Genomic DNA, 27,759 nt, shown 5'->3' with positions numbered 1-27,759 from the left:
CGGCAATTTCGGCGTTTTTTTCTATCGGGTACGGGTAGTTAGAATAGATATTTTTCGGGTTCGGGTCGGGTACGGGTATTTTAAACAAACCAGACTTCGGGTTCGGGTCGGGTACGGGTTTCAAAATTTTCGATGAGTCGGGTACGGGACGGGTACGGGTAACAAATTTCCCATACCCGACCATCTCTAATAAGCACCGATATTTATGCTGCTTTTACGTGCGTTGTGTCAGCGGTTCCGAGCTTTCTGTCAAAATTTCATTAATGAATTGGGTTCAGAAACGTCTCGTAAAATGGTCTATTGTAAGTGAAAGCGGCTACCAAGAAGAATATGTTTTTTTTAGGTGCGTAAAAGTTATCAGTTACGCCTTTTTGTTCCTTTGCGCAAGAATTGTCAAACTCAACGGGCAACAAAAGCATGTTTAGATGAGGTAATGTACATTACCTATGAGATATTCATACATCTTTTAATGAATTATAAGACTTATGAGAAATTCCTTGTTCACACGACCTAATACCGCATACCGATGTAACAAACCCAATTTATTCCGTCGTCCATTTGATTGCGCTGGTCTTGCATTAAATCCAAAGGGATAATCATTTATTGATTGGATAATTAATTATGATTTTACAATTACTAATTGCCTTTTTTGCAGGCTGTAGGAATTTTCGAAGCAATAATCGCACAAACCAGTAGTTTCAGCTGATAGTTTTTTGTTTGTTTAATAACAACTTGAAATTGTTTCACACTGCACGTGTGCTATCATATCATATCTTACACACGTGGACATAACTCGATCGATCGAAGTCGTCCGGCAGATTAAAAAAAAAAAAAAAAACAAAACGAAATCGTGGGAAATTCAAAAATACTAAACGAAAAATACTCCTGTCGCTAACGCTAAAATTACGCTTTCTGCTTCCAAGCCTGCCGGTCGCATCGTGCTCTCTATCACTAGATTTGATTATAATAATTTGCATTGATACTTGACTATTATAGGTAGTACTGATATTTTTCAGTTTTTTCTCCTTACTGTTGTTGGTTTATGTCTGCCTACTGAGGACGTAACGTAAACTAAACTAACTTAAAGTAAATATCACTTTTAACTGTTTTTTCTGTTTTTCTCTTCTTTCAGTTTATATCTGAAAACTGCGATGAAGAATATATAAATCAAGTTGGGATCAACATCTAATGCTTGTAGAGTTAGTGGTACACTAAACATTATTGTTAGCTCTCGCAATCGAATGTCGATAGGGAGGACAGGGAGAGTAAAAAAACGATAAACTGTGGGTCTTAAAAGCTATTGGTAATGTGGTTTAACTGTGGAACCGTCGGCCCTCACTGGGCAGCGACGGTTTGTCCTCTGGTACGAAGCACTGGTGGAAGAAATGCTTTATTCACACACATGATATCCGCCCGACAGAGAGGACAGCGATCACATCTATAAAGTAAACGATTTTTGTTAATACTTTGAACTGTGTCAACACAAAACAAGTGGAACTTACTGTTCTGCACATTGCCGACAGGCGGTTATGTGTCCACACGGTAGAAACATGGTGTCCATCACGTTATCGGCACAGATAATACAGGTGACCGCCTCTGTGATTCGTTCCTCCACCAGTCGATCTAGTTTGGTGTTTTCCTCGGTTTGAGCGGCAAGCCGCTGCTCGAGCTGTTCGGCTTGTTCCTGGGGACACTGTGGTTGAACGTTGCTGACTTCGATACCACGCGCGTGCAGGATTCGTCTCGAGTTGTCGTACACCTCGCGACAGGTACGCTTGATATCGAACACGTATCGCTTGCCGAGCTCGGTGTCCTCGTTGAACATCGATGCGATTGTTCCTTTGAGATCACGAATGAATTGAGTGGTAACGACGGCTTGAACCGTTTCACACGAGTAGAACACGTGCTTCTCCGTAATAGCTCGGTACAGTGAGGCTGCCGTTCTTTGGTTGGGCAACTTCAGCTCGACATTCATCTCCTCGTGCTGTTCGTTCACGTAGGTAAGCTGGAACAATCGCTTAGCTGATTTGGCGGTTTTCACAGCTGTAAAGGGAACGCTGCTGTGGAAGAGTGGCGAGAGAGAGAGAAAAGATGTCCAATTAGAGATTGCGTCACAACAAACAAATCATGAGACTCTTACCTATAAGGTTGTTCCTCTTTTGAGATTGATAGACCGCGTGGACTGACGCCGATTTTGCAGCGAACGGATGGTTCACTGGTGGTCACCCCCTCAAACACTTCCTCGCCGTATCCGCTGAGCGAAGAAATTTCCTCCAGTAGCCAATACTGCGCGGAATTGGGAGTCATTTTGATTTTGGTTAGAGTTTCGTGCTCCTTAGCAATTATTTCGATGAAATTGTCTGGCATCGGTTCCGGCGTAGTATCCTCGAACGTTGGTCTTACGATATAGCTCTGGTAGAGGTTCTTTGGTTTCGTTTCGTCGGTTGATTCGTCCTCGGACAATCCCACCGGAGATATGCTTCCACGTTTGACGTCCGTTTCTGAACACTTTCGCTTGGAGGGACGCCGCGACTGACGGCGTTCGATTGAGCCTACAGCAAGATTTACAACAACTTTGGCCGGATCATACTTGTATCCGTCAGCTTGCAGCATTAGGGCGGAAATGTACGCCGCATTCGACCAGCTGGAAGGACTGATGTGCTGATCGAGCAGTTCCTGACGTGCCTGCATGTAGAACAGTAGACGAACGCTGTCCTGCAGGATCAGATGGGCTGGAACCCAAAACTTAACCCGCAGAGAAAGCTGAATCGGATGGTTCCGATCGTTCGCATGGAGGCTGAGCGGATTGCGCAGATTTATCCACTGCTTCGCACTGCATTCGTCCACATCGATGCTGTCCCCGTCACGAACCGGAATCAGCCCGAAGTAGTCTGTTTCACAGACGATGCCAAGGTCGCTGCAAACCTGCAACAAGAGAGACACACAAAAAATAGGGTATCAGTGACCTATACTCGACTGTTACTACGGGTTTCCCAAATCGAAATGCTAATAAGAGATAAGTTTATCGCTAATCCACCCGTAAACGGGTGGCTATCTTAAGCCTAGTATGTTTCACCCAAATGTTTCGGGTATTTCTGCTTCGCTGGGTATTTCCCATCACGTTACTTAACGCGTTTAGAGAAGGGGCTTGAGTTCTGTTCTGGTAGCTTTGACCCCACCCGAGATTATTGTTAACAAAATTCATCTGGCAATTTGATTCAAACTGTTTATGCACATCAGACTAGACTAGAGCTCTTCGAGAGGATTGTTTACATAGCTCGAATAATTTGCGATGTATTCACACCTGCGCTCTCGCTAATTGGTATAATCATGGTATGAAATTGTGCTACGTTGCGTTTGTTAACCTTTTCAATTCGAGTGTTTGGATTAATTGTTAGATCGCGAATGTGTGTATGCTTTATTTCTTTGTATGTTTTGTGACATGTAAAAGTGGCAGCTGCTGGAGTGATCCAAAACAACCAGAAAAACAAAATTTTATACTCAGCAATCAAAGGAGGCTCGTGATATCTTCATAGGTTGGAGCAGGGGGTTTATGCTATTTTAAGCGCAATTTCGTTGTTCGAGTGATTTGAGTGACATGTATGTAATTTGTTTACGCTTATGGATATAATCAGCTTTCACTACTACCTCAAGCTTATCTGTCGCTGCCGTTGCCACTGTCATGCTGCAGAAGGACTAAGAGTTATCTTGGTTCAATAAAAGTATTTACATGCTAATACATGAAAGCTGTCATAAAATTGGTTAACGTCAGCCGTTGCTTACGTATAGGCGGGAGCATTTCTTCACCGTGATTGGATTGAAACTGGAATTGATTTGGGATTTGGCGAAGAATCCGAATTATCGATCGCGTGCGATTTAACCATGCCGCCGGGATTTGGGGTTTTGCTGCAGTCTGGGCTGCGGCTTATTATTGACGATTGCAATTGAAATGTAGAGTTGAGTCTTTGGATTACGAGAACAACAACAGCCCCGACACTGTGCTTTGATATTTATTCAGTTGATGGAATAACATTTTAACCTAACTGTTCATGTTATGTAAAAACTTCGGATTGTCAGTCAAATTTTCATCTTAATGAACAGAACAGTTAATAGAAACCGAAAAGCCTCCTAGAATTGCATATAAAACCAGATTAGAAACCAAAGATTTTCTAACCGCGACGCCAATGCTATAAAATCAATGAGTAGATATCATCTGAAGGAATCTTCCGGAGATGAAATTTGGCCAGTTAACGTTCTAAGCAATGTTTGAGTAGCTTAAAAAAATCCATACCAAATAAGGTTATGTCTAACACGAAATTGGAGTGAAATAATAACTGTGTTTCAGAGAACAAAAACGATCTAGGCTTGCCATGGCACAAAAAAAAAACTGGAAACTGAGTTGTTTCAGATTGGCTCAAGATAACCGACCAATTAACAACCTTATCACGAGCGCGATAAGAAAAACAAACGAAAACGCAAAACCCACAGGTCGTAGACGTGTGCGGCGGACTCGACGATTTTCCACGCGTGTTGCGTACGCTGGATAACCTACTAATGATGAGCAGCTGTTTCACAGACTTGAGGGTTTATTTTCGCTAAACAAGCATAAAATTACCATAACCTCACAACGGTGGTTAGCCGCTGCGGAAGAACGCTTAGGCTTGCGAAGCTAAAAAACGATCGATAGTTTGAATATTTAACGAATCTGGCTGCTTGACCTGAGGCCGTGAAAGATTGCATCCCGGTCCTGTCGTTTCGTTTACCAAATCGCTGTAGTGAAATAATCGATAACAAGCTTTTCGTTCTCCACATTTTTTGGCTACTAGACGCCATCGCCACAAATTTATCAATTTTGTTTCTTGTCAAGTTAAAATAAATTGGAACCTGTTTCGCAGTTTTTTTATATCGTAATAAGCAGATATAAATGCTGACCGCCATTCAAAGCAAAAATAAAAGAAAAAAAGACACACGCGAGCACACACTAGTCTGCAGAAGAAACCGGCTTACTGGGACTTCATACCGTCGTGAAGTGGTAATCAGACAGTGTTGACGATGATGGTGATGGATCAGTTCAGCACGGCAAAATGTTTATTTGTCTGTTTGTTCACCAAACATTCGTTTGTATCGCTTTCGCACTCATCGCCGCAGCCAACTTTGTCTGTCAGTCACTTGCACGTATGCGATCTGCAGGTGGTGGTATCATAGTTGGATTCGTTGGTTTTATTTATACGGGAATTAGGGTGGTTTAAAGCGAAATATTTATACTTTCCAGGAGTAATTGAGAAAATTGATATAGATCAATTTTAATCTGAACCTTCAGAGAAATTACTCAGAAACTGGATGCTTTTGGGCCTCAGATACCACCCCAGTGGTGGCTAATATCTTACTCACAGCTGACAGATGTCTGCGTGCGGCAAAATAGGTATGCAGTGTGCAAGTGAAGTCGCTTGGGCTGCGAAAAAAACGGCAGAAAACCACACAAAGACGCGAAACTAGCTTTTTCAATACTATAATGCACATGCAGAAAAAAATAAGCCGAGTGGACTTTGGACCGACCGCCGAATAGTGAGAGAAGTTGGACTTTGGACCGCACACAGACACACTCTCGCGCTGGCTAGTTTTGTACAGCGTGCTTGAGCAAAAGAGCCGTAAAATTTTCGCTCGTGCTGTCGCTTGTGGTTGCGGCGGCCTATACCTTTGAAGTACCACACAGGCCGGTACAATGCCTTACGGCGGCTGGCCGGTGGTTGCCATGTGCGAGATTGATCATGGAAAAGTAATTTCTCCGTACGTGATCGAAGTCAGCCGCCTGCAGATGATATCATCCAATAAAGAAGTTCTGTAGGGTTTGTCTCCCTTTGATGCCGCCTATTCGCTGGGTTTACCGGAACTCGATTGTACCGCGCGTTAATTACAGACCGAGTGAGGGAGCACGTGCTCGATGACATGAATCGAGTGATCGCCAGTGGCTGGGGACAAAGTCCAGCATCGTGAAGAGCAATTGATATTATCACGCTGAACTGTAGCTCAGTGTAGAGGTTATGTATTCATAATGATTCAATTAGCTTCTACCCCGTTTGGTTGATAAATTGGATTAAGTGGTTGTGCGGCTGTACGTGATTGGAAGATCCGGAAGCTCGAGTCAATAATCCCCGTCAGCTAGGTTCAAAGGTTTCTACGACTAACTGAGTGTATTAAACTCCAGTGTAATCTATTTTTACCAGCTACTGCTGATACCAACCGGCAATTACGTGGTTCAATGAATTGATAACCTTCGGAATAAGATCAACACCTCAACGCTGCATTTGCGTTAACAAGAGGCTAATTAGCGTGATAGGACAGACGGGTTTGACGTACCGATTAGAAATGATGTGCGCACAAAGTTGTTTGGCTTCTGTTTCTATCGCCCTGCTGTTGGCCTAATTGGATTTGTTGGCAGGAGGGCGTTTTTCCCTGAATCCAACAGGTCAGCAAATCCTTCAGACTTCATAGAATTCCACTAAGTTAGTAATCCATCTGTTCTCCATCTGATTCTTATAAAATACGAAAAAAACTTCTACTATGTACTTTAATACTCAAGCAACTCTCACGAACGCGTAAGAAGAGGTCAGTAGAACATGTTGCCAAGCGAATTTCTACTAAAAACAAACAAAAAAAAAGACTAATCGCCGACGGCTAATGACGGTGACTTCCAATGCTATTCACAAACCTGTTCTCGCTAATAGCTTCTTTGACGGCAGCGCGCGGTTGCCATGGTTTCGGCGTCACTTTGCTCTAAATTGATTTGCCTTTATTTGCTCGATTTAATTCGTACTTTCGATTACTCGATTATGCATTGTTTGGCGAATCATCAAACGCGAATTCGCTGCGTAGTACACCAATTCTCAAGCCGGCATTCTTCATTTTCGCGACTTCTTTTATAACCTCGTTTGCGAAACGTGATAGATTGTCGCCGTATTATTTCGTTATTTGTTGCCACTCTCTCGCTGTGTGCGCGGACGAGTGCGGAGTGCGCGATAAATGTGCCGCATGTGCCGGTGCGGTCGCGTCGCCCGCAGGCAGATTTTTTGATTACCCTCACTTGCGTGGGCTGGGGTTTGCCATTTCCGAAATTTGAGCAGATATTCTGCGGAACATTGTCTGCCGGAGCTAATTGCGTCGTAGAATCGCTGCTTTAGGGCCCATAAGTGGCCTTGTCAATTGAAAATTCTGCCACGTGTGATGATGCGCAGTAGGCCGTTATTTCGAGCATTAATAATGTGGCTGCGAGTGATTGTTATTAGCATTTAGAGGAAGATTAATGGCCATCGTCGAGTTTTATTTTAAGTTATATGTGTCCTTGCCACAAATGGCAGCCGTCTGTGTGCGGTCTCGTTAGGCAGTTTGATTGCCGTTTCTTGTGATGGAGCGAAATACGAAAAATGCAAATAAATATTCTGCGATGCTTTGAACAAGTGCGCTTGGTGTTAGCGTTTGAAAAAAAAAGAAAAGAGGCAACAATTCGCGTTGACGGTGTTGTTGATATTTGTTTGGTTTTTGCATACGAAAAAGAAGGAAGGAAATATTTTTGCTTTTGTCATCACGCACATTTTGACAATTACATATGAGTGTTCACGTAGGTGCGAACAGTCTTCAAAATCTCTTTCAACGCGAATAACCCGAATTGGACACCGTTGGGGTTCAGGGTCGGTTTTGCTGGTTCATTTTACTGTACAATTCACACTTTCCGCCACCACGGGCGCGTTTATTCGTTAGAATGAATGTGTTTACGTTTTATGAAAATTCAACCGAGGGGGAAATCGTTGTTGGCCCCCTGTTGCTCTGCCGGGCAGCGTTCGAAGGAATCGAAAGGTTAAACTTGGTTTCATTTGTTTGTTTGCATAAATTAAACCGTTTAAAGGCTGTACGCATGGCGAGTGTTGATCAGCTTTCACCCCGTGGATGACTCAACTGGTGGGTTTGTTTTATTGAATAATGATTTAACCATTGAAGGAAAATCGTAAACAAATTTTATCGTTTATATTGCGTTAACAAGAATGCTGCTTTCAAAGGTCAATCAGATTACTAGACTGTGGATTTAATCAAAAGAATTACCGGCAGCAATATGATCCTTGATAAAGTGGTGCTTGATGTCGAAGTGTATAACCCGCTTTGATTCTGCCATTTTAGCTAGTTCAATACTGGTGGTTTGCAATTCAAGTACTCCAGGACTCCGGCCAACCAGGCTGCTTCAAATACAGCGCCCAGTGCCTAAATTAGTTTTTAGACCGACTTCGAAAATATCAAGGTGAAGCTTTATAAACATTTTTTAAGTTCTAATTGAAGCTTTTTAGAGGTCTAGAGGCGGCACTGGGCACTAGAGGGTTAGGATAATCTGGTGAATTGCACTACACAGCCGCTCGCTCCCGACTTAGAAAAGTTCGGCCGGTAAGCCGTCCTTCCAACCGGCTTTGTGGTACTTTAGCTCTTTGCAAGCATTCGTCCAATGTTGGTGGGTTCATAGCTTGTCCGTCCTCCCCATTTCTATCCTGTTCTCCTCGACGACTCTCCTACCTTCCTCATCGTTCAACACCACTGCAAAATGTTGCTTCCAACGCCTGACCAACGGCGATTTATCGGTAATCAGGTTCCCCTTCCTGTCATTACACATGGTAGATACTGGCACGGTCCAGTTCCTGATTCCGTTAATGGTGAAGCAAGTCTCCGCCTCCGCGAGGACGCGATCGTAGTGCTCACGTTTCTTACGGCGATGAAGCCTTTTTTCGGCAGCTCTTGTATCCCGGTATTTCTTAAGCATCTAACGCGTCATACGATTAGCTGTTACTAACATGTTGGCGTAGGCTCGGTTCTTCTCTTCCGTCACCTCTAAACACTCAGCATCAAACCACCACTACGCGTGGTTCCCGTTGTCATGCCTATCACTTCTCGCGCTGTTTCGCTGACCGCATCATGGATGTGCTTCCAGCTGGTTCACTGATCCGTCTATCAACTTTCCGAGTATACTCGCAGCAAATCCTTCCGCTGATAACCTCTGGATGTTCAAACGTATCTTCCTCGCCGATGTCGATTTAAATACGTCGGAAAACCGGGCGCGAATCTTGCCTACCACGAGATAGTGATCCGAGTCGATGTTTGGCCCTCGAAAGGACCCCACATCTACGACGTCTGAAAAGTGCCGGTCGTCGATAAGCATGTGGTCAATCTGGGAGCAGGCCTCTCCATTGGGGTCTTTCCAGGTGTGCTTCCGGTGAAGTTCACTAACCTCAAGCTGTTGTTGTTGGTGAGAGCAGCATGTACATCATAGCAAAATTGGACTTATCATCAATGAATGTAACAAAATAACGGTGACCATTCCAAGACGCTGGTTCGATCGGTCCACACACATTGAAATTGATTTGTTTTAACAGTCAATTAGCTCTATCCCTTGTACCATTGAACGGATCCCGACGGTGTTTTCAAAAGACACACAAACTTGATTTTCCCCGGCTTGAAACTTACACCAAGGGCAAGATTTTCACGAACCAGAGTGATCATTCCACTTTCGCTGATGGGACCAAGATGACCAAAGATTGCCAAATCCGACTCAGCCAAACTCGCATTGGCACGTTGCACCGAAATTTTACAACGTAAAGATTCCTATTTTAATTGGCCGTTGCAACCGTTCAACCGCCCTTCTTCACCGTTACAAATTTGTCGTTGGACACAACATCTACATCAGGTTGATGCCTGAATGCGGTTATCCCTGAAAGCCGGAGAGTACAGGACATTATTTGCATGCATCACAACAATCGCTGTTTTGAATTTGCCATACGGTCACTGCCGCAGGTTTTTTAACGTTGGTGTGTACCCTGTTCAAACGCTTCGACTCGTCGCTCAGCAACCGAGTTTCCATCACCTCGTATGTCAGTTCGTTTTACGGGAAATTTTCAAGAGCCGTCATAAGGGGATCGTAGGATTCAAGCTCTGAACCGGCCACCCGGAGTTGATGGACCAAATTTCAGAAGATAGGCGCGCAACGATGGAGATGAGCGATTTGCTTCCGAATTATCGTTCGCTAACCGGCCTACTTCTTGGCGAACGTATCTTCGAGAGCTTTCCACACCTCTTTGGTCGTAGAACTCTCGCGGATATATCGTAGGTACTCATCTCGAAATCAGGCTCACCAGCAGGGACTTAGTTTTGCAGTCCATTGCACCCAAACCCCACCACTGTATCCTGATTTTCGAGGCTTCGAGAAACACCTCCCTGCGGAACATCCAGGTATCAAACCCGTTTCCGGCGAACTTTGGAATTCCGTGAATCTGCTTGTCGTCCAGCACCTATTGATGTGTGATACTTCGGTTTGATTGGGAATGCTGAGAAAAAGTAATGTTCTATAAACTTTGGTTGCTGTGATGGAGCTGATTTTGATTCTGATTATCATCCCATAACTTTTTCCATGAACCAGTTTAAATAGCATCGATTATATTATGTTAAAAAGCTCAATTTAATACACATTGAGCAGTCCTGCCAATGTAATCAATAAAAATTTTAAATAGGGTATCGAACGTCTTCGTCAGTGGTTTTCTTCGGCAGTTTTTCTGCAGCAATCTTATCCAAAAGGGGGCCGAAGAAAACCACTGACGAAGACGTTCGATACCCTAAATATTAGCTTTGAAAAAAAAAAAAGCGTGAACAAAAATATTGATAATGATACCAATCCACACTACAAACTCTAGTCTCTCGAGCACGATTATTGACATATACAATTTCCTAATCAGCCGAGAAGAACGTTAACAGTTTGAAGTCTCGCTTATCGGGAGCCCACTTTCCTGTCGTTGGTGCTATCCACACTCGAACAAAGTACGAGTATGTACTGTGAAGTGGAATGGCCATTCGATGATTTCACTGCAGCAGAACTGATATCAAGAGTGGTAAACAACAACAGTGGCTTGGCCCTGTAGACACAAATCCTCCTATCTACTAGTAAACATACTTCGGTTTTTCCATTTCGTTGGCTTTTTTCGTTGGTTGGGGTTTTTCCATTTCGTTGGCTGACTAATTAGAAAGATTTATCGATTTAATCTCGAATAATCTTACCTGCAATGGAACCAACAGTTGCATGTCCCAAAGCAATACTCGCACGTGATTTCTAGCTCGTTGAACTGCGTGATGACCAGTTTTAGCACGCATCGTATCTTCTAGAAGTACGGACGGTGATTTTTCAAATGGAAAATTGTCTCGCACAAGGCAGCCGGCTGACCGACCGACCGACCGGATGTAAAATAACGACACCAGCAAACCGATCTGGTTTCGCATCATTTCATTCGAACGCCGGTCCGAGAAGCGAGAGTGCGATGCCATTAGAGGTGATTTACTGTCGCGTTCATTTAGCAGGCATTCCACCGACCAAGAAATGGTTTCATAGAAAAAGGGTTAATGACTTGATTGCTGTTATTTTCACGGGGCATGATTGCTGACATCTAGGTACGCCCCTCCTCATGGGGGGACTTAATTTACGATCGTCTTTTTATAGCAACACCATAACGCACTGCAAATGATAACACCAATAACAGCGCCTTCTTCAACCCGGAAGCATCACGCTGTGGTGAAGAATTCTCAAAATAAAATTATTATTTTTAACCGTCCCTCTGGATGACATTCTGCCAACTACATTTGTGATCTTCCACAATCGGAACTGGCTTGGCCAACAAACGAACGCTAGGGCACAAATTGCTACCGGCTTAGCGATATTACCCTCGCTCCGCTCCCAGCGCTCGTTGCCCAGAAAACAAGCACAAACTCGGTCGCAGCGAAACTGTATACCTACAGTTGCAGATATACGGCCCCCTCTCTCTCACGGTGCGGTTCAGCTCGGATGGAAGAAGAGTTGGACTTTGATCGCTAGGTATGCGATCACTCGCTTGCCATGTGCTCGGTGCCGCTGCGCTGCGTTGCATGGCCAGCCAGCTACAGCTGAGTTGAGCGAGTCAGCGAAAAGTAGCAAAACAAATAAAACTACTATTTTTCTCGGCTTCCGTGCCGTGCACCCGCCGCCATCACACGGCCTACTAGGACGGACGGTGTGTGTGCGAATTTCCCCTCCGATTGAATCCGGCTTCCCAGTTGTCAATGAGGTTATGCTCAGCGATAGCAAATCGAGATCTGAAGTTACGTTGGAAACCTGCGATCATGAGAAAATCCTTATGTTTGAAATATCTGTCATTAGTGATAAAAAACAAAACAGGTTATGCTGCGAATACTGACCGCTTAACAGCGGCGCTACGGGCTTGTTTTTCAATTTTTCACGTTTTTATCGAGCTTCATCCGCACACCCTCCTTTGGCTGTTGGGAATCATGCGGATTATTATAATGTGATTTTAATGCTCATCTCGGTTTGTTGCTGTTGGACTGGTTTAACTTGTTTTTGTTTGCTGACAAGCAGCGAAAACAAGAAAGAAACCTTCCCCTTTCTAGCAGCGTTGAGATCAGTTTGTACATTTTTTCGGAACTTAGTCCGTCTGATCGGTTTGGATGAAACTGGAGACCTTGTCGTTCATGTTCGCTGCAGGTGCTTACGTTAACTACATGTGTTTTCTAAATTTAGTATTTCTCCCACGCAGTTCCTCAAGAGATTTCCTGTAAAATCACTCATCGAACTAATCCCAGTTTAAAAAATTAACCTCGCTCCGGGTAGAGTCTGGAAGATTCGGTAAATTGTGTAATTTCCTTGTATGTCTGAGACTACCAGAAGGTTCAGCAGAGCTTCTCAATATGGTGGTAAGATCAATCATACCAACACTTGGTCGAGGTCATGCGTAAGCGCTCGTAAATTCGTTCCTTCGGTTGCGTTTGCGTACGTGCCTGAGATCAAGTAGGTTTGCATGTACGAACGGATCGAGTGCAATATCGCAGCAGGGTCTATTAATTATACGGTGCAAAGCGCCGCTGGGGTGCATATCGCTATAATTAGTGCAGCAGGGATTTCCTAATAGGAGGAACAAAATATGGTACGGTAAAATGTCATCAAGCTTCGGGGTTTACAGGGGCTTAACTTCTACCGATTTGCTGGGAAAACCAGAAAATTATATCGACCACGATAAAAAGGATTCGAATTATAATTCAATATCTCATCGTGATTATAGCTTCCGAATTCGGTCTTCCGGCGAACGTGTCACCTGGATTAGAGCTTACACGCGACTCACGGTCGGTTACTGTGATGTGCTGCACCAGGGTTTTACCCACGAAATATGTGCCCCGGGCTAAGCTAAGCTAATCCCAGTGGAGTTTAGAATTTACTGAAATAAATGATATATGTATGTAAGCATTTTTCTGTCATGCTGACTAACAGACTAGATGATGATAACTGAGGGATGACAAGTGTCGAGTACGGCTTGTAGGCCGCGGTTCGCACTAGTGAACACGTTTAAGTTGGACTTTGAACTGCGGTGTTTGTATTGTTATACCCTACCGAGCACGCTTAGCGCTCGTGCTTGGCAGTAGTTTAGTGTACGCGTAAGTGGAAAACGCTTACCGGTAGAGCCGAATGTTGTTTGGTTGGTTTTCATGAATATAAACTGTCCCACAAAGCAAAATACTCCTGTTCGGGCTCTGATGAAGCAATTAGATTACGTACAAATCGTCGCTCGGTTCGGGCCATTAGACCTCAATTTGTGACTTCGTGTTTACCAAGCCAGAGTTGAGATACGCTTCCTATGGGGGAATTTCACGCCCATCTATGAAGCTGGAAACACCCTTTCCGATTTGAGCGAAACTTTGTGAGTTTGGCGATATTATTAATTTGAGCAACAATCTTCAAAAATTCGTTGATGCTTAAGCTGGTGTACGATTGTTGTGAAATTCCTCCATGGCCATAAGGTAGTAAACAAAGTGATATCACAGCCAGTGCTTGCATAACCTTTCCTCGAAACTGATTTCGTTCGAAGCAGAAGAAGTCTTGATGGGCAGAATGATGCAAGTTCACTATAAGAGCAGCTTGCGGTCAGTCTGTGTCGGCACACAGCCGCGAGATAAAAATAACGTGGACGCTGTAAACTCGGTTGGAAACAGATCTGTGGTCACGCGGCAGCCTCATGGCAGGCACCTTCTGCGGACTTCGGGACAAGTGTCAGTGTACGCTAATGAGAGATCGGCCCAAAAACGCTCGCCCTAGCTTCGACTAGTTTGATATTTATGCACCCGCTAAAGAACTAATAATAGTGATCCGACGAAGCGATCGATAAGAACAGAACAGACAAGGGCAGAACTATTTAGCGCCGGCCACCACTCGCTGGGTGCGAAAAAGGGAGAGAATAAAAACAATTTGTTTACATCGAGAGGCGTTTATACTGCATACTCTAGAGTCCGCCTTGGCTAGTTAGCAAGCTGCAGTTTTCCATTGGCACAGACTTGCTGGCGCCAGACAGCCAGCACTCGCTTAGGTTGCCTGTTATCGGTTAGCAATACAACAATGAACTAGGTTTAAAGGTCACTCAACTCACCTTCTCCAGACACTCCTGGCTGTTCCGTTTGGGATCGCACTGAACGGCCGACGTAGTCCCGTTGGGTAGATTAATCAGGCACCACATTTTTCGGCGACCTTCTTGTACTGCAAGTTCGTGTTCCAGGATGACCTCAACTGCCTTCTCTTATCAGATCAGATTGAACGCCCCAGTCGACTTCGGCTGGACTTTGTCACTTGCTGACTAAACCTTTATCGTGCAGCGATGTTGATTCTCACCAAACAAAAGCGCTTGTTTGGCCGTCTTATCACTCTGCTCGACTGGATTTTTCGTTTATTTACTCCGAGATCAACGATAAAATGAAAGCTAATAGCGAGATTTATTTCAATTTTTGCTGCAATGCCTGGGGCTTTTTATTGGGTTGGACTACAGTCGACAGCCTACTTTGATGACACTTTGCACTGACACCCATTTATGTTTCTAGCAGAGCACCCCCACTTCACGTGTGTTACGCAAATAAAACTGCTATCCTTATCTCGTCACTTTGTGTTCACTTCGGGGACCGATATCACTTGCTTGATTGTTCAGATTTACTCGCAATGCACTGTTTCATTCACTTGTAATTGTCAACAAAAGTAGTTGAAGTCCGATTGAAAATAAAATCGACTAGCTACGGATCGCACCGCACTTCCATACTCGACGGCGGCTTGGTAAAGATAACCATTCAGCTGTTCCGCGACGCACGAATTTCAATGCTTTTGCTGCTCTGCTTTGACGATGTGCGCTGCTAGTGGAAAAGAAGAATACCTTCGCAGTGCTTTGTGTATAGATGCAAGCATGCACGGATCACGGCTGTGTGCGAGTCCAGTTGGGGAAGTGTGAGTGTAATCTTTTCGCTGCTTTGGCTCATGATGAATTCATCCATCGTAAATATCGCTCAGCCCGACGAGAACAACCTGCGACATCTAGGAACAAGTAGATTGTTAGGGTGCTTCAGAAAAATATGCATTTTTACCGATTTGAGAATAGCTCAACCAAAATTGTCATGAATGGGGTCCTAAAGTTTTAAACGGTTTTCTGATTTTCATATATCAGCTGGAAGAGTGCAATTTTCTGAGCAAAACGTGATTTTAAAAAATGTTTATCATTTTCCTTTGATTTTTAAATGAAGGATAAAAATCTGCTCGAAATGCCTTAAATGACAGTTCTCTCATATACCGTACATGGGCAAAACGTCATCTAAGACCATTCGAGCAGTTTTTTTATTCTTCATTTAAAAATCGAAGGAAAACGATAAACGTTTTTTAAAAATCACGTTTTGCTCAGAAAACGCGGCTTTTTCAAATGATATATAAAAACCGGTATAGCTTTAGGACCCAATTGTATTTTCAATTTATTTTCGGTATTCGAAATTAACTGTTGAAACAGACACATTACATTAAAGTACCTGATTTTTATCTCCACGTATTTGTATAACAGTTCGTTGTTTTCCTCAGTTTTTAATAGTTAATGAATAAATTAGTAAATAATCTTGGTACGATAGATGAACAATGTTGCTGGAAATATAACGAAAAATTTTCAGATTTTCAGGTATATGTTTCGCTTACGCTTTCGTTGTGATGGCATGACGTATTTTTAACACTGTTTAAATTTCACATAACAATATATTGTGCGCTTTCCAGTTGAAAATTTCTGTTTTGTGAGGATTTAACACAGTAGTACAATCGCAAAGTACAGTTTCTCGTTCAGGAAGGTTGCATGTAGAAGGAGGACGTGGAAAAGAAACTGTCTCAAGGTAGTGAAGTGAGTAGAATAATAAAATAAATAAATTAGACAAATACAATAAATGATAAATGAGTGTGTCGAAAAATTCCAAGTGGTTACACACATGAAGGGTTTTGCCTCGGTATAGCCATTTCAAGCGTTATTTTATTAGTAAAAAAATCTTTCCATTATTGTGGAAAATAGAAGCGTGTGCAAAGCTTGCTTCAATTGAAAATTATCTAGTCTAATATATTCGTAATCCAGCGTGGATTTTTTCTGGCCAAAGCATTCGTCAGTTCCATTTGAAAGTTTTCCTAGAAATCAATCGCACACAATTCTGCTTAGCCGTTAAGGTGGAACTGGACGGTGTCTTTTTCCCATACAATTTTGAGGTTAGGTTTCTTTTCACTTGATGATTTTGAGCGTAAAAATTTCAGAGTTCACCTAATAAGTAGCGCTCAAATTGCGTCAGCGGTGCAAACAACCGATCAAAGTTTCCACACGTAATTTCATTGATTTTCGAGAAAATTATCTTGCAAAATTCGAGCACGGAGTTTCATCTTAAGAAGTGCCTAACAAAAATTTCTGTTGAGTAATAGTTTAGTTTGTTCTCAGCTTAAATCTACAGAATAATTCAAAACTGCTATGGATTTTGTAATAATCCTAGACGCTAAGCTAGCTTTCGTGAAACATTATAATTTGTTCATTAATAAACCAAACAGAGTGTATCCGAGCGCCAAAAACATTGTTTTGAGTGATTGGCATTAAACTGCGGGTCCGGGTTTGGTGGAAACAAAACAAAAATCCGGTTTTGAGTCGAGTTCAGGTTTAGAAAAATCGGGTTCGGGTGGGATACAGGAAACCGATCATCTCGAATAAACTAGGATTCACCATCTCTAGAATGAACTAGAATTCATAAGTGAGTCTGTTGTTGGTGAGATCTGGTGTGGGTTTTCTCTTTCATAGTATGAAGCACACTGAACTTTTTATTTTCAAAAATAATAAAAATTTGTGTATTGTAACTTCATGTACAACTTTATAAGAACATTTTTCCAAGATTTGAGCAATAGAGAGAGAGTTAGGCGCGCTTCAAGCCTTGTGACGGCCCCATAACCTAAATTTGAAACTTCATACGAGATTATCTTGGAATGGTGTTTTAGAAAAAAAAATAATTACTGCCGTGTTAACGATTGCCGAAAAACTACCCAACCGATTTACTTAATATTTTTGTTTTTTTAAATGTTCGCTATTAATGCCGTCGGTCCTTGAGCGTAGCAGCGATTTTTTGTAACACTTTTCAACACTCACAAACAAGATTTTTCAGAAAAACGTTTCCTTACAAAATAAATAACTTTTATTAAATTATCTTAATCTTAATAAATAATTTTAATTATTAATTAAAATAAATTATCGTACACAGACTAGGTACACTGAACTAATGGAATTTTATGGATTCAATGATTCCAGTTGGCCTGAGTTTCCATCGAGCAAAAAGTATATAACCTCTTATTTTGAAAACAATTTCATTTTAAAAAGTGAAGAAGTTGCTTATAAGACACGACCGTAGGTTAACGTAAAATTACTACAGTCTGTCTTATGGGAATACACTCGATTGGGGTTATTCAATTGGGTGATGTAAGGCGCTAAATTTTTGTTATAATTCTCTTTAACAAATCTGAGAATTAATCGAATTATGCCTTCTTTCCCGTTTTCTTCGGGAGCAGAATAGCTTGGATAAGCGGCCCTCCCTGTGCAATAGTGACGCCGGATAAAAGCTAGTTTAATACCTCATCAGTGTGGATTGCCAACTGTAGATAAGCGGGATGATTATCGTTTTACTATTATCCACAGCAAGATACTCCGCCGCCAGATCAACAGGTATTCCAGCACCAACGCGCATAATTTTCATTACATAGCAGACAATGAATACAACCAATCGACAATAATGCCCAGCTCGAGCTTTGTTTTTCTGCTGACTTTGCCTCCTTTTGCCACGACCAGCCAATGTAACTCAGAAATTTGCTTGAATGGAATAACGATATGACGATGAAAACTGCTATCAGTATGATAAAAGAAAACCTGTGTGATTGTGTACTTACGGAGAGAACTAAAGAGCAACAAGCAGTGCGGAGGCAGCGTAGGTGAAAGAATGAGGGAATTGGAAACTGAGAATGCTACCAGGAGAGCTAGCCAAGCATGCAGAGTCCAAAGCTAAAGGTGGGCTAAAGCTGTTACTAAATGCATTAGCTCGAACTGAATTTAGAAAATCTATACCGAGCGTCTTAGCAGAGTGATTGAGAAATCAAATTAATAGTTATCGGTTTCCGTTATACTCTACTAGAAAATTTTTTGGAAATAAATATTGAAATTCAGTCCGCGCAAATATATATTTCGACTGTGACATACAGTCTTCCTCAGTGCTTATGTGGACTGGTAAAGAGCAAAGCGTAAATCCTGTTTTTTATTTGTAGTAGGTAAAAATGAAAATTTAGCACTCTTAATTGGAGTTAGGTAAGGAATTATGCGGTCGGTTATAAGGTGGGCGTGTCGCCACTTCGTTCAAAATTTAGGAAATTTGGGATGGATATTGTCTACACTAGTAGAAATTCCCAACTCAAAACAAAATTGGGGTCTACCAAAGACCCTATTGATACCCTGAATAAAGCTGGAATTTATAAAATTGCATGCAGTCACTGTGACATGGTTTACATTGGACAAACTAAACGTAACCTAGGGATGCGTTGCAAAGAACATTTCGCAGAAGTGACAAAAGCAATAATTTATGGAAATTAGACGTAGCGAAAAGTTTAGAAATTTATAAACAACACTCATGCACGCTTCTCAACAAAGACGCAGGTAATAACTATTTCTTTGATTTTTCGAACTGAATTGTTTCACTCCTCCTGCCCAGTACAAGTTACAATCGGCCCCTCTCTAGGCCACAAACACGCTCCTGAAGCAATGTTAAATTTGCTCACTTTGCAATTTATGAAAAGGGTGGCCGCAGAAAAAGTATTGTTTCTCACTAAATGGGATCCTATATATATCCACGAGCTACCCGGACGAACACATACGATTCGCATAGATTCTCTAGGATTCCTCACATTGGATTCGTGAGCGTCCTTGAAAAGGATTCCTGAAAAAAGAAACCTCAGGAATGCCCTGTATATGGCTCTAGGATTCCTGAATAACAATCCTGAGTGGGAATCCTCCGGATCGTGTTTGCGATTTCTTTCACGATTCCGTCACCGAGTTGAAGGTATTCTGGGGATTCTTACTCAGGATTCTCTGCGTGTTAGTGAGGGTAGTACAAATTATGTAAACTAGAAATCTGGGATCGAGCCATTTAGTGATATGCAAACACAGATTGAACCGCCAATTTCATTACAGACAAAAACATGTTTTTTTTTTTCAAAGCAGAACTTAAATCAATTCTGCTTTACAAAAATTGCTTAAATAACTTACTCCGGTGGGTCTGCGGATCTATCGTTATTGCGGATGCCATTTGCCGATGACACGGGATGATTACAGTTCTGTTATTATTTCTTCACACATTGCAACCAAGCAAACAACTTATTATTAGCAGTGCTTAAGCGGTTGAAAGCAAAGGCGCTAGATCCTTATAGAATAATTAACATGTTCGTAACTGTTCAGCAGTGCTACAATCATGCCTGTATAACGGTGCTTCACACACTGACGGGAAATCCAAAATCTAGCACCATGAACGGTGATTTTCAATCATCAGTGCCATTCAACGGTTTCCTCTGCTGGTTCGTCCGCTATGGAAAGCTGCGATCGAATGAGCGGGTGTTGCAGCAAAAACTCCACAAATAATTATATTTGTAAACGCTATCTGCTGCGCTGTGACTTGCCGCAGCTCTACTTGCTGCTGGTCGATTTAGTTTCTAGTAAATCATAATATCTTGCAACAGGGATCAGATAAACAATTAGGACTAAATTTTTTCATGAGAGCTTTTATTCGTGACTAGCGAGGCTTATACCCCAGTTTTATCAGAAAATTGTGGTTGCTTTGCTACTGGGGATTATTACGGATGTCACCTCACGGTGAGAACGAAGTGAAAAAATCTCACGGTGAAAAAAGACGCGTGCAAATCAAATGGGAATCACTTTCACCGTGCCTATTACGGTTGTCATCTCACCGTGAAGTGACTCTCGTAATAAGCCCCACTAACTTGTACGACACACCTACAACTGGACATATTCATATTAAAGATAAATTTTCAGCCTTTCTGCTGTTTTGGCAGCACGACGCGCAAGAACTTTCAACTGAGTTCTCTGAATGGTCGAAACATCAAAACGTTGGTCGAAACGTTCAACAGACTCTACATTTTTAATAGTTATTATAGCCTGTTCTCCAATCGACTGCTGTAAAAATAAAAAAAATCGTTCGATGTTTACTCAAAAGTCATTAACAACAAAAGTTTAGTTGCCCTTTCTTCTTTTAATAGCCATGATTTTCTTGCATTGACCGTTTAATACTATTACAATTTTGACAGTTAACATTTAAACATGCTAACACTAAGCCCTATCACCTTGCCCTAGCACCCTATCACCTTGCCACGAAAGGAAGCCAAGAATATCTGCTGAGATCATCAAACAAACGAACAACAAACCAAAATGCAATCCGAATTTTCATATCATATATAAGAACAACTAAAAAAAAAAACAAGATACATGAACGACACACTTTTATATTTCGTCATTTCCTTCCTTTTGCGATCAAGGATGATGAAATTCGCACAGAATGTGTCGAAAAATCGAATACCTAGCCATCGTTTATGGTTCGTGGTCACGTACATGCTTGGGCCGTAATTTGTCCGAAAGCATAATTCTCTGAACTAAGCAAAGTTATTCTAGCACAAACTACGAGGGTTTTAGGTTCGAATTCAAGTAAATGAAGAACGCCGAACTTCAGTTTCTGTATCATATTTATAATTATCAATTATTTGGGTAATGTGTGCGTTTCTTAATTTTGTTTAAAAATTCGAATAGATTTAAATCTGGCACACGCTAGCTATATGACGAATCACAATATAAATTATTTAAATAAACATTTCACCTGACGATCATTGCGTTAAAGTGAATCGTGACATGTACGTAAGATTACCTCTAATTTTTTTACCACTGCAATGTTTGTTTGACAACCATCGCAAACCCAGTATTTTTCTTTTCCCAACCCGGTTTGTATGACTCACAAAAATCTTCGTGCGGATTCAACTGGTTTGAACTGTCAACTCGACTAAACGATGAATTTTTTGTGCGCCACAACAACTTCAATTAGTGTGGTAACTTGAAATCGTTTGCATTATTTGAAACTTATTCGATCATGTCAACTCGTGTTTTTGTTATGATATTTTTTGATCGGACATAGTATACAATTTTTGTGTTTCATGTGTACTCTTCAGTTCTGTTTGTCAAAAACAAATTCAAAAGATAATCGAAGAGATAATCAGGTAATATACTCTGGAAAGTTGAAAAACAATAATTTTCGTGATTCATTTTTTGGATGCTTAAGTGTTAAGGTAAGGTTAAGTGTTTGGGTATTTTGGCAATTGATTGAGGTACCGTGCAGGATCGAAATCCGTACACCTAAGCACATGATAATTTTCGACGGTCAATATAAAATCAAGAAATAACATATTGCTTTAAACTGACATGTTTAGTTATAGGTCTGCTTATATTTTATCACTATTTTCCAGCAAAATGATTGAAATCACTCCGAAACTCGAAAAAATCATGTTTAAATAGAACATGTTTTGAATCGAAATCCGTACACAGTTTTTTGTCTGAATCAAAACCCGTACACTTTTGAATCGAAATCCGCACACACGCGATATAGACTGGATCAAAGTCCACACAACAATAAATCAAACTCCGTATAGATGAAGAAGTACAAAAATGGACATCTTTTATTTATAATTTATCTTTAAATTACCGAACAAGTATATTTTGAGGATCAACTGGCACCTAAAGTTTCACACGGTTTTCTAATTTTTGATATCAGCTGAAATAGTACAATTTTCGTAGCGTTTCGTAGTAACCGGAACACCGGAACCTCTCGAAGCTTCCCGGTACGACTTTCCCTTGCGCACCTCAGTCACAGCTCGTTCAAAATTGTTTGCCGTATATTTATACTTGTTTTCTTCCATTATATGCTGGAAACAAGAAGAAAGTTCAACAATATATGCATGATACACACGCTGTACGGATTTCGATTCAAGCAAATAAAAAGAATCAAAGTCCGTACGGCAGAGTTTTTGTTGAATAAATACAACTCACACTATTTATTAGACAATATATAGCTTGAAAATGACAAAGACTTACCTTTTCCAACAATTTTAAAAAGATTCACAGAGTAAAACACTTATATCCCACTTGAAAATCGTTTTTATCTGAAGAACGTTTCCTTAGTAAATTCTCTAACGATACAACGAAATGACAACTGAAACCGAAACACGATTGATTTTTCATTTTTAATATTTTTATTTCATGGCCTACTGGCGCATAGTTTAATTTAACAGAAGGCCAACAACTCAACGGATATGTACATGTAACTATCATATGAATTTTCACTTTTATAATGCTAAAAACTGAAGAAAAACATCAAGGTGTACGGATTTCGATACTGTACGGGTTTCGATCCAGCACGGTACATTCGAAGATGTATTTTGAATTTTTCAATGTTTTACGGTATTTTGAATAATGATTTTGTACTAAAATGACCGCCATTTTGGCAATTTTCGAACTTTCCAAAAACGGCTATGTTAAAAGTTATACATTAATTCATATTTACATGCTGAAAAAAAATTCAGCCAAACCGGTTCAGTAGCTGATGAGAAAAACTCACCACTAAGGTACTGCTTTAGAGAGAGCATCCACGTTTGTAGCTGTCAACAGCGTAATACTCACGACACCCATGCAAAATTCATCTTCGAATATTCCTCAATCAATAGCCCGAACACTTCACTTTACTCTAAACATCTGAAAAAAATCACGAAAATTCATTAGTTTTTGACCTTCCAGAGTACGATGATTACGAATATTTTCAGGGCCAAAACTGTTTATTTGATCTGTGTAACGTCTTCGGCCAAGTTGTTGATAATAATTTTGTCTTTCCGAAAAAATATACACTCTTCGTGAAATTTGTTTTCTGATGAAATTCCTAAACTGTTGCCACAAGTGTATAGGGCTTTGAGTTTCTTATCTTGTTTTTTTTTCCTCTTTCAGTGTAAGCAACTGTATCATTTCGCAAGTGTTAAATATTGCTAGAAAGAGATTAGCAACCGAGCCAAAATCGGACCACAGCTGTACAACCATATAACCATGTTTTGGGTTTTTTTTTCCGATGGTTGTGCTTATCTGCTTCACAGAGTACATTTGACTAATTCATGATTGCACAGGGTTAACACCTGTAATCAGGGTTGCCGCCTCACCTGATTTTATTGGCAAAGATAACAATCATCAAATTAAAACTGTTATTTTTAAATGTTCAGTATACTTCATCTATATCTACTATTCGTTGTCAGCTATCGACATTTTTAGAATCAAGGTGGCACAATACTCTTACAAGAATTAGGTATTTGAGGTTCGTTCTTAGCAAATAATCAAAAACTAATCAAAAATAAAAAAAAAAAAATGCTGGCTGGGAGAAAGCTCGCGTTTGCCCCGAGAATACCTTCCAGGCTTGGTGATGTCTGGCGAGGTTCAGAACACTAAAAGTTTAATAAATGTTTTTCTGAAATTTATAGCTCGTACCGAGAAAACAACGTTTTTTTTGTTTATCAGAATTAGAGCAGGAGTAGGTATTATAATTATCTTACAATGATGTTTGAACAGTAACAATGAAAATTTGAGTGATTCGTCATTTGTTGATTCTGATAAGTTTTTGAATGTTGTTTTTTAAAATAAATTTTGTTCTGGAGGAATCAGCGACTTCATCCTCGATGGCGCTAATGAATGCTATAAATGTAGACTCCAATGCAATAGTTTCGCTAGCACTAATCAAAAATGTGTACCCATGTTCACCATGGAATCTGTAAAACAATGCCAAATGATAACGTTTCATAGCAACAAATAGTCCATCGCACAGAATTTGTGTAACCTCACTTTTTGACAGATACCGGTAACTTTGTTCGCGTTTTGAAATTTGTGTTTTTTATTTCTGGTAGGGCAATCGTATGCAGTGATTGCTACCCAAGTTTATTATGGGTGTTTTTTGGGTTATTTTTAATAGTTATTTGAAATAGAAATTGTGAAACAATGAAACAGGTGAATTTGTGTGAATTTTAGTCTCATTAGGTGCTCAGACGCGTTTTGGTAAGGAAATATCATGCGACAATACAAAATTGTCGGTTATTTGGACCTCAATCAGTTGTTTCATTTTAAACTGATATCCTCCATAAGCAGTTACCAGTTGATTCTCGCTAAATTGTGGAAATCATGAAAAAAATGCTACAGCATTTAAGTATACTTTCCTAGTATGTACGATGCCATTCTGTTTGACTAGCTGTTCTACGAATACCTACATAAAATACTGTTCAACACAGAAAAATCCTTGAATAAGCATCAATCGAAAATAGTTGTAGAGGTCGTTTATGAGACACGACCGCAGAGTTAACGTAGAATACGACAGCCTGTCTTATGTCAATGTATTTTTTGGAATAGGTTTGGGAATACACTCAATTGAGGATAATTAATTTAATAGTCTCTTTGCTCCAGATGACGTTTACCTCTGTAGCCGGCACCGCGGTTTCACTTGCTGCCGTATCCAAAACAAGAATGAAATTGAATTTTTTTGAGGCTGTCTTTTGTTTAAAGTTGCACTAAGATATCTTAATTTAGGCAGTGGCTACGAAGAGGCAATAGTGTCCCCATCTACAGTATAACAGTTCAAATAACAATTTTCTGCATTTCACGATAACGTAGCGTATTACCTTCCCACCTGGTCTCGAGGTACGATGCTGCCCTAACAAGCCAGTCGTCGTAGGTTCGAGTATTGAATCGGGAGAGACTGTTAGTGTCAGTAGGATCGTAGCGCTAGCCCCGCAATTGCCCTGTACACTAAACAGTCGGCTGCGAAGTCTGTGTATAAATAAACAGAAGGTCAAGTTCTGAATCGGAATGTAGCACCAAGGCTTTGCTTCTTTACGATAGCGTAAAAATAGCTTTTTTTTCAACATGGCTATTTTTTAATTTAGTTTTGATTTATACAGTGATAATTAAATTCAACATGAGGTGATTATTTGCAATTTTATATGAAAATTTGATTCACTATATTACTAGCCACACACGCTATATAGCAAGCCACACATAGTTTGTTCAATCAGTTTTACATTCTGAAAAGAAGCGCTAGCAGAGAATGAGTAGTAGACAAATGGATATGCTTATGTTTGTATTTCACCTTGCACATTTCGAGTACTTTGGCTTAAGTTGCTTAAAATGTAAGGTTGTAAAGTAGACAATGTGTGTAATTTTTTCGAGGATGCGAAAAATAAACAAGGGCTGGGGTGTGATTTAGACTTAGAAAAAAATTTCCTCGTCCAGACGGGACACGAACCAGCAATCTCCGAAAGAAAAAAAGTCTAGGTTTGTTTAAAACCGATTTTCTTCATTTTTGCAGCAATCGTTTGGAAAATTATACACGCATCCGTCCAAATGTTTTTTTGATTATGTGCACAATTGTACTATTGAAAATTGTAAAGCCTGGTTGAAGGGAAAACGACGTCTTTTGATTGATTGCTCGCTGGCTTTCCATAAAAAGGTCACCAGAATAGTATACCTAGTTAGCTGTAGCGTAGCAGATTACGGTAGTAGCGGCAGCGGGTTGCAGCAGCATCAGATGGCTTTCTGAATTTGCTTTCGGCTTAAACAAATCACTCGCCGGTTGGTCACATACCTCAGCAGCAGCAAAGGTTTCGATTTGCCGGTTGAGGGCCGCGATCTTTTCCCTCGCGATGATGTTTATAATAATTAGCATCTTTTTGCGATTGAAAATTAGTGAAAAGTTGAATTGAAAACTAATAATTTCAGTTTAGTTTTCCAGCTTTCGACCAACCACAATCTAGTTTCCCTTTCGATTATTCTTTCAATCGGTTGGTAAATGGTTGGACACATGTCACCTGACACCCTATTGTGGTCATTCACCTCTGTCCAGCAACTCCTATCCCAACCTCCACGTGGTGCCGACCGGAATACGAGTAACCTTAGCGGAGATCGGGTAACCAACCCCCGGTGGAAACTTTGGTCGTATGCTGACTGGGAAGGGGGAACGTACGCGGCTGTTTTCCCATGTTAGGGGTGGCATACAACAGCGTCTGACCCGGAGCGGGCGGCTGAATCATAAAACGCGGTATCTCGCCAGCTAAAACTAAGACGGCAACCCCGTCGCGAGACTAGCCATCGCCACCCTAGTAAGGTAGCATGGCAAAAACACTTTACTACGAATAATCAAGAAGAAGAAACGGACCGGATCAATCGGCAACGACCTAGGCGACGAAAAAAGGACACTGATTGGAAACTTGGAACATGGAACTGTAGATCGCTGAACATCCCAGGTGGCGACAGGATCCTACTGGATCAGTTGGAACCCCGTCACTTCGGCAACGTAGCGCTGCAGGAACTTTGTCGGAAAGGAGACACTGTACGGAGGATGTGTGGGCGCAGGGCCCAGTACTACCAGAGCGGCGGCACAACAAATGAGCGGGGTACCGGCTTCATTGTGTTGGGCAAGATGCAAAGTCGTGTGATCAAGTGACAGGCGATCAGCGACAGGATGTGTGTATTGAGAATTAAAGGCCGGTCTTACAATTACTCCATCATTAATGTGCACTGCACGCATGAAGGAAGACCCGATGGCGAAAAGGAAGCCTTCTACGCGCAGCTGGAGGACGTCTACGACAGCTGCTCGCAGCGGGACATCAAGATCGTCATCGGGGATATGAACGCTCAAATTGGAAGGGAACACTTGTATAAACCGGTGACCGGACACGAAAGTCTGCACACCGAAACGAACAACAACGGCCAAAGATGTGTCAACTTTGCAGCTTCCCGAGGAATGGTAGTCCGAAGTACATTTTTCCCCCGCAAGGACATCCACAAAGCCACTTGGAAATCACCTGACCAACAAACAACGAACCAAATTGACCATGTTCTCGTCGAAGGACGATTTTTTTCGGACATCACCAACATACGCACCTACCGAGGTGCGGACATTGACTCGGACCACTACTTAGTGGCGGTTTGTATGCGCTCAAAACTGTCGACTGTCTACCAGTCACGACAAAGCCGATCCCCGCGGCTCAACATCAAGCAGCTACGGGACCCGCAAGCTGCCGAAGTCTACGCACAACAGCTTGAAGCGGCACTACCCACGGCAGAGAAGCTCGGCGCAGCTTCTCTCGAGGATGGCTGGACCATGATCCGCACGGCCATTAGGGAATCCGCGACAACGACACTAGGAACAGAGGCGCCGAGTGGCAGAAACGACTGGTATGATGGGGAATGCCAGGCAGCGGTGTCAGAGAAAAACCGGACC

General features: G+C 41.5%; 1 protein-coding gene across 2 annotated transcripts; it reads right to left on the bottom strand.

The window, feature by feature from the left end:
- Positions 1–693: 693 nt before the first annotated feature.
- LOC129731388 (E3 ubiquitin-protein ligase MYLIP) lies at positions 694–15,221 on the bottom strand. Of its 2 annotated transcripts, none has more exons than XM_055691360.1 (4): positions 14,481–15,221; positions 2,141–2,925; positions 1,503–2,060; positions 694–1,438 (listed from the first exon to the last, which is right to left on the bottom strand). In XM_055691360.1, exons 1-4 carry the CDS (start codon positions 14,565–14,567, stop codon positions 1,336–1,338), a joined length of 1,533 nt encoding a protein of 510 aa, XP_055547335.1. In that variant the 5' UTR covers positions 14,568–15,221; the 3' UTR covers positions 694–1,335. The 2 variants fall into 2 exon arrangements, with proteins under 2 accessions (XP_055547335.1, XP_055547336.1); XM_055691361.1 differs by having other exon boundaries at positions 1,503–2,057.
- Positions 15,222–27,759: the final 12,538 nt, after the last annotated feature.

The sequence above is a fragment of the Wyeomyia smithii genome, chromosome 3, assembly GCF_029784165.1.
Source record: "Wyeomyia smithii strain HCP4-BCI-WySm-NY-G18 chromosome 3, ASM2978416v1, whole genome shotgun sequence".
Taxonomy (NCBI): domain Eukaryota; kingdom Metazoa; phylum Arthropoda; class Insecta; order Diptera; family Culicidae; genus Wyeomyia; species Wyeomyia smithii.
This window is presented reverse-complemented; position numbering and strand designations above follow the sequence as displayed.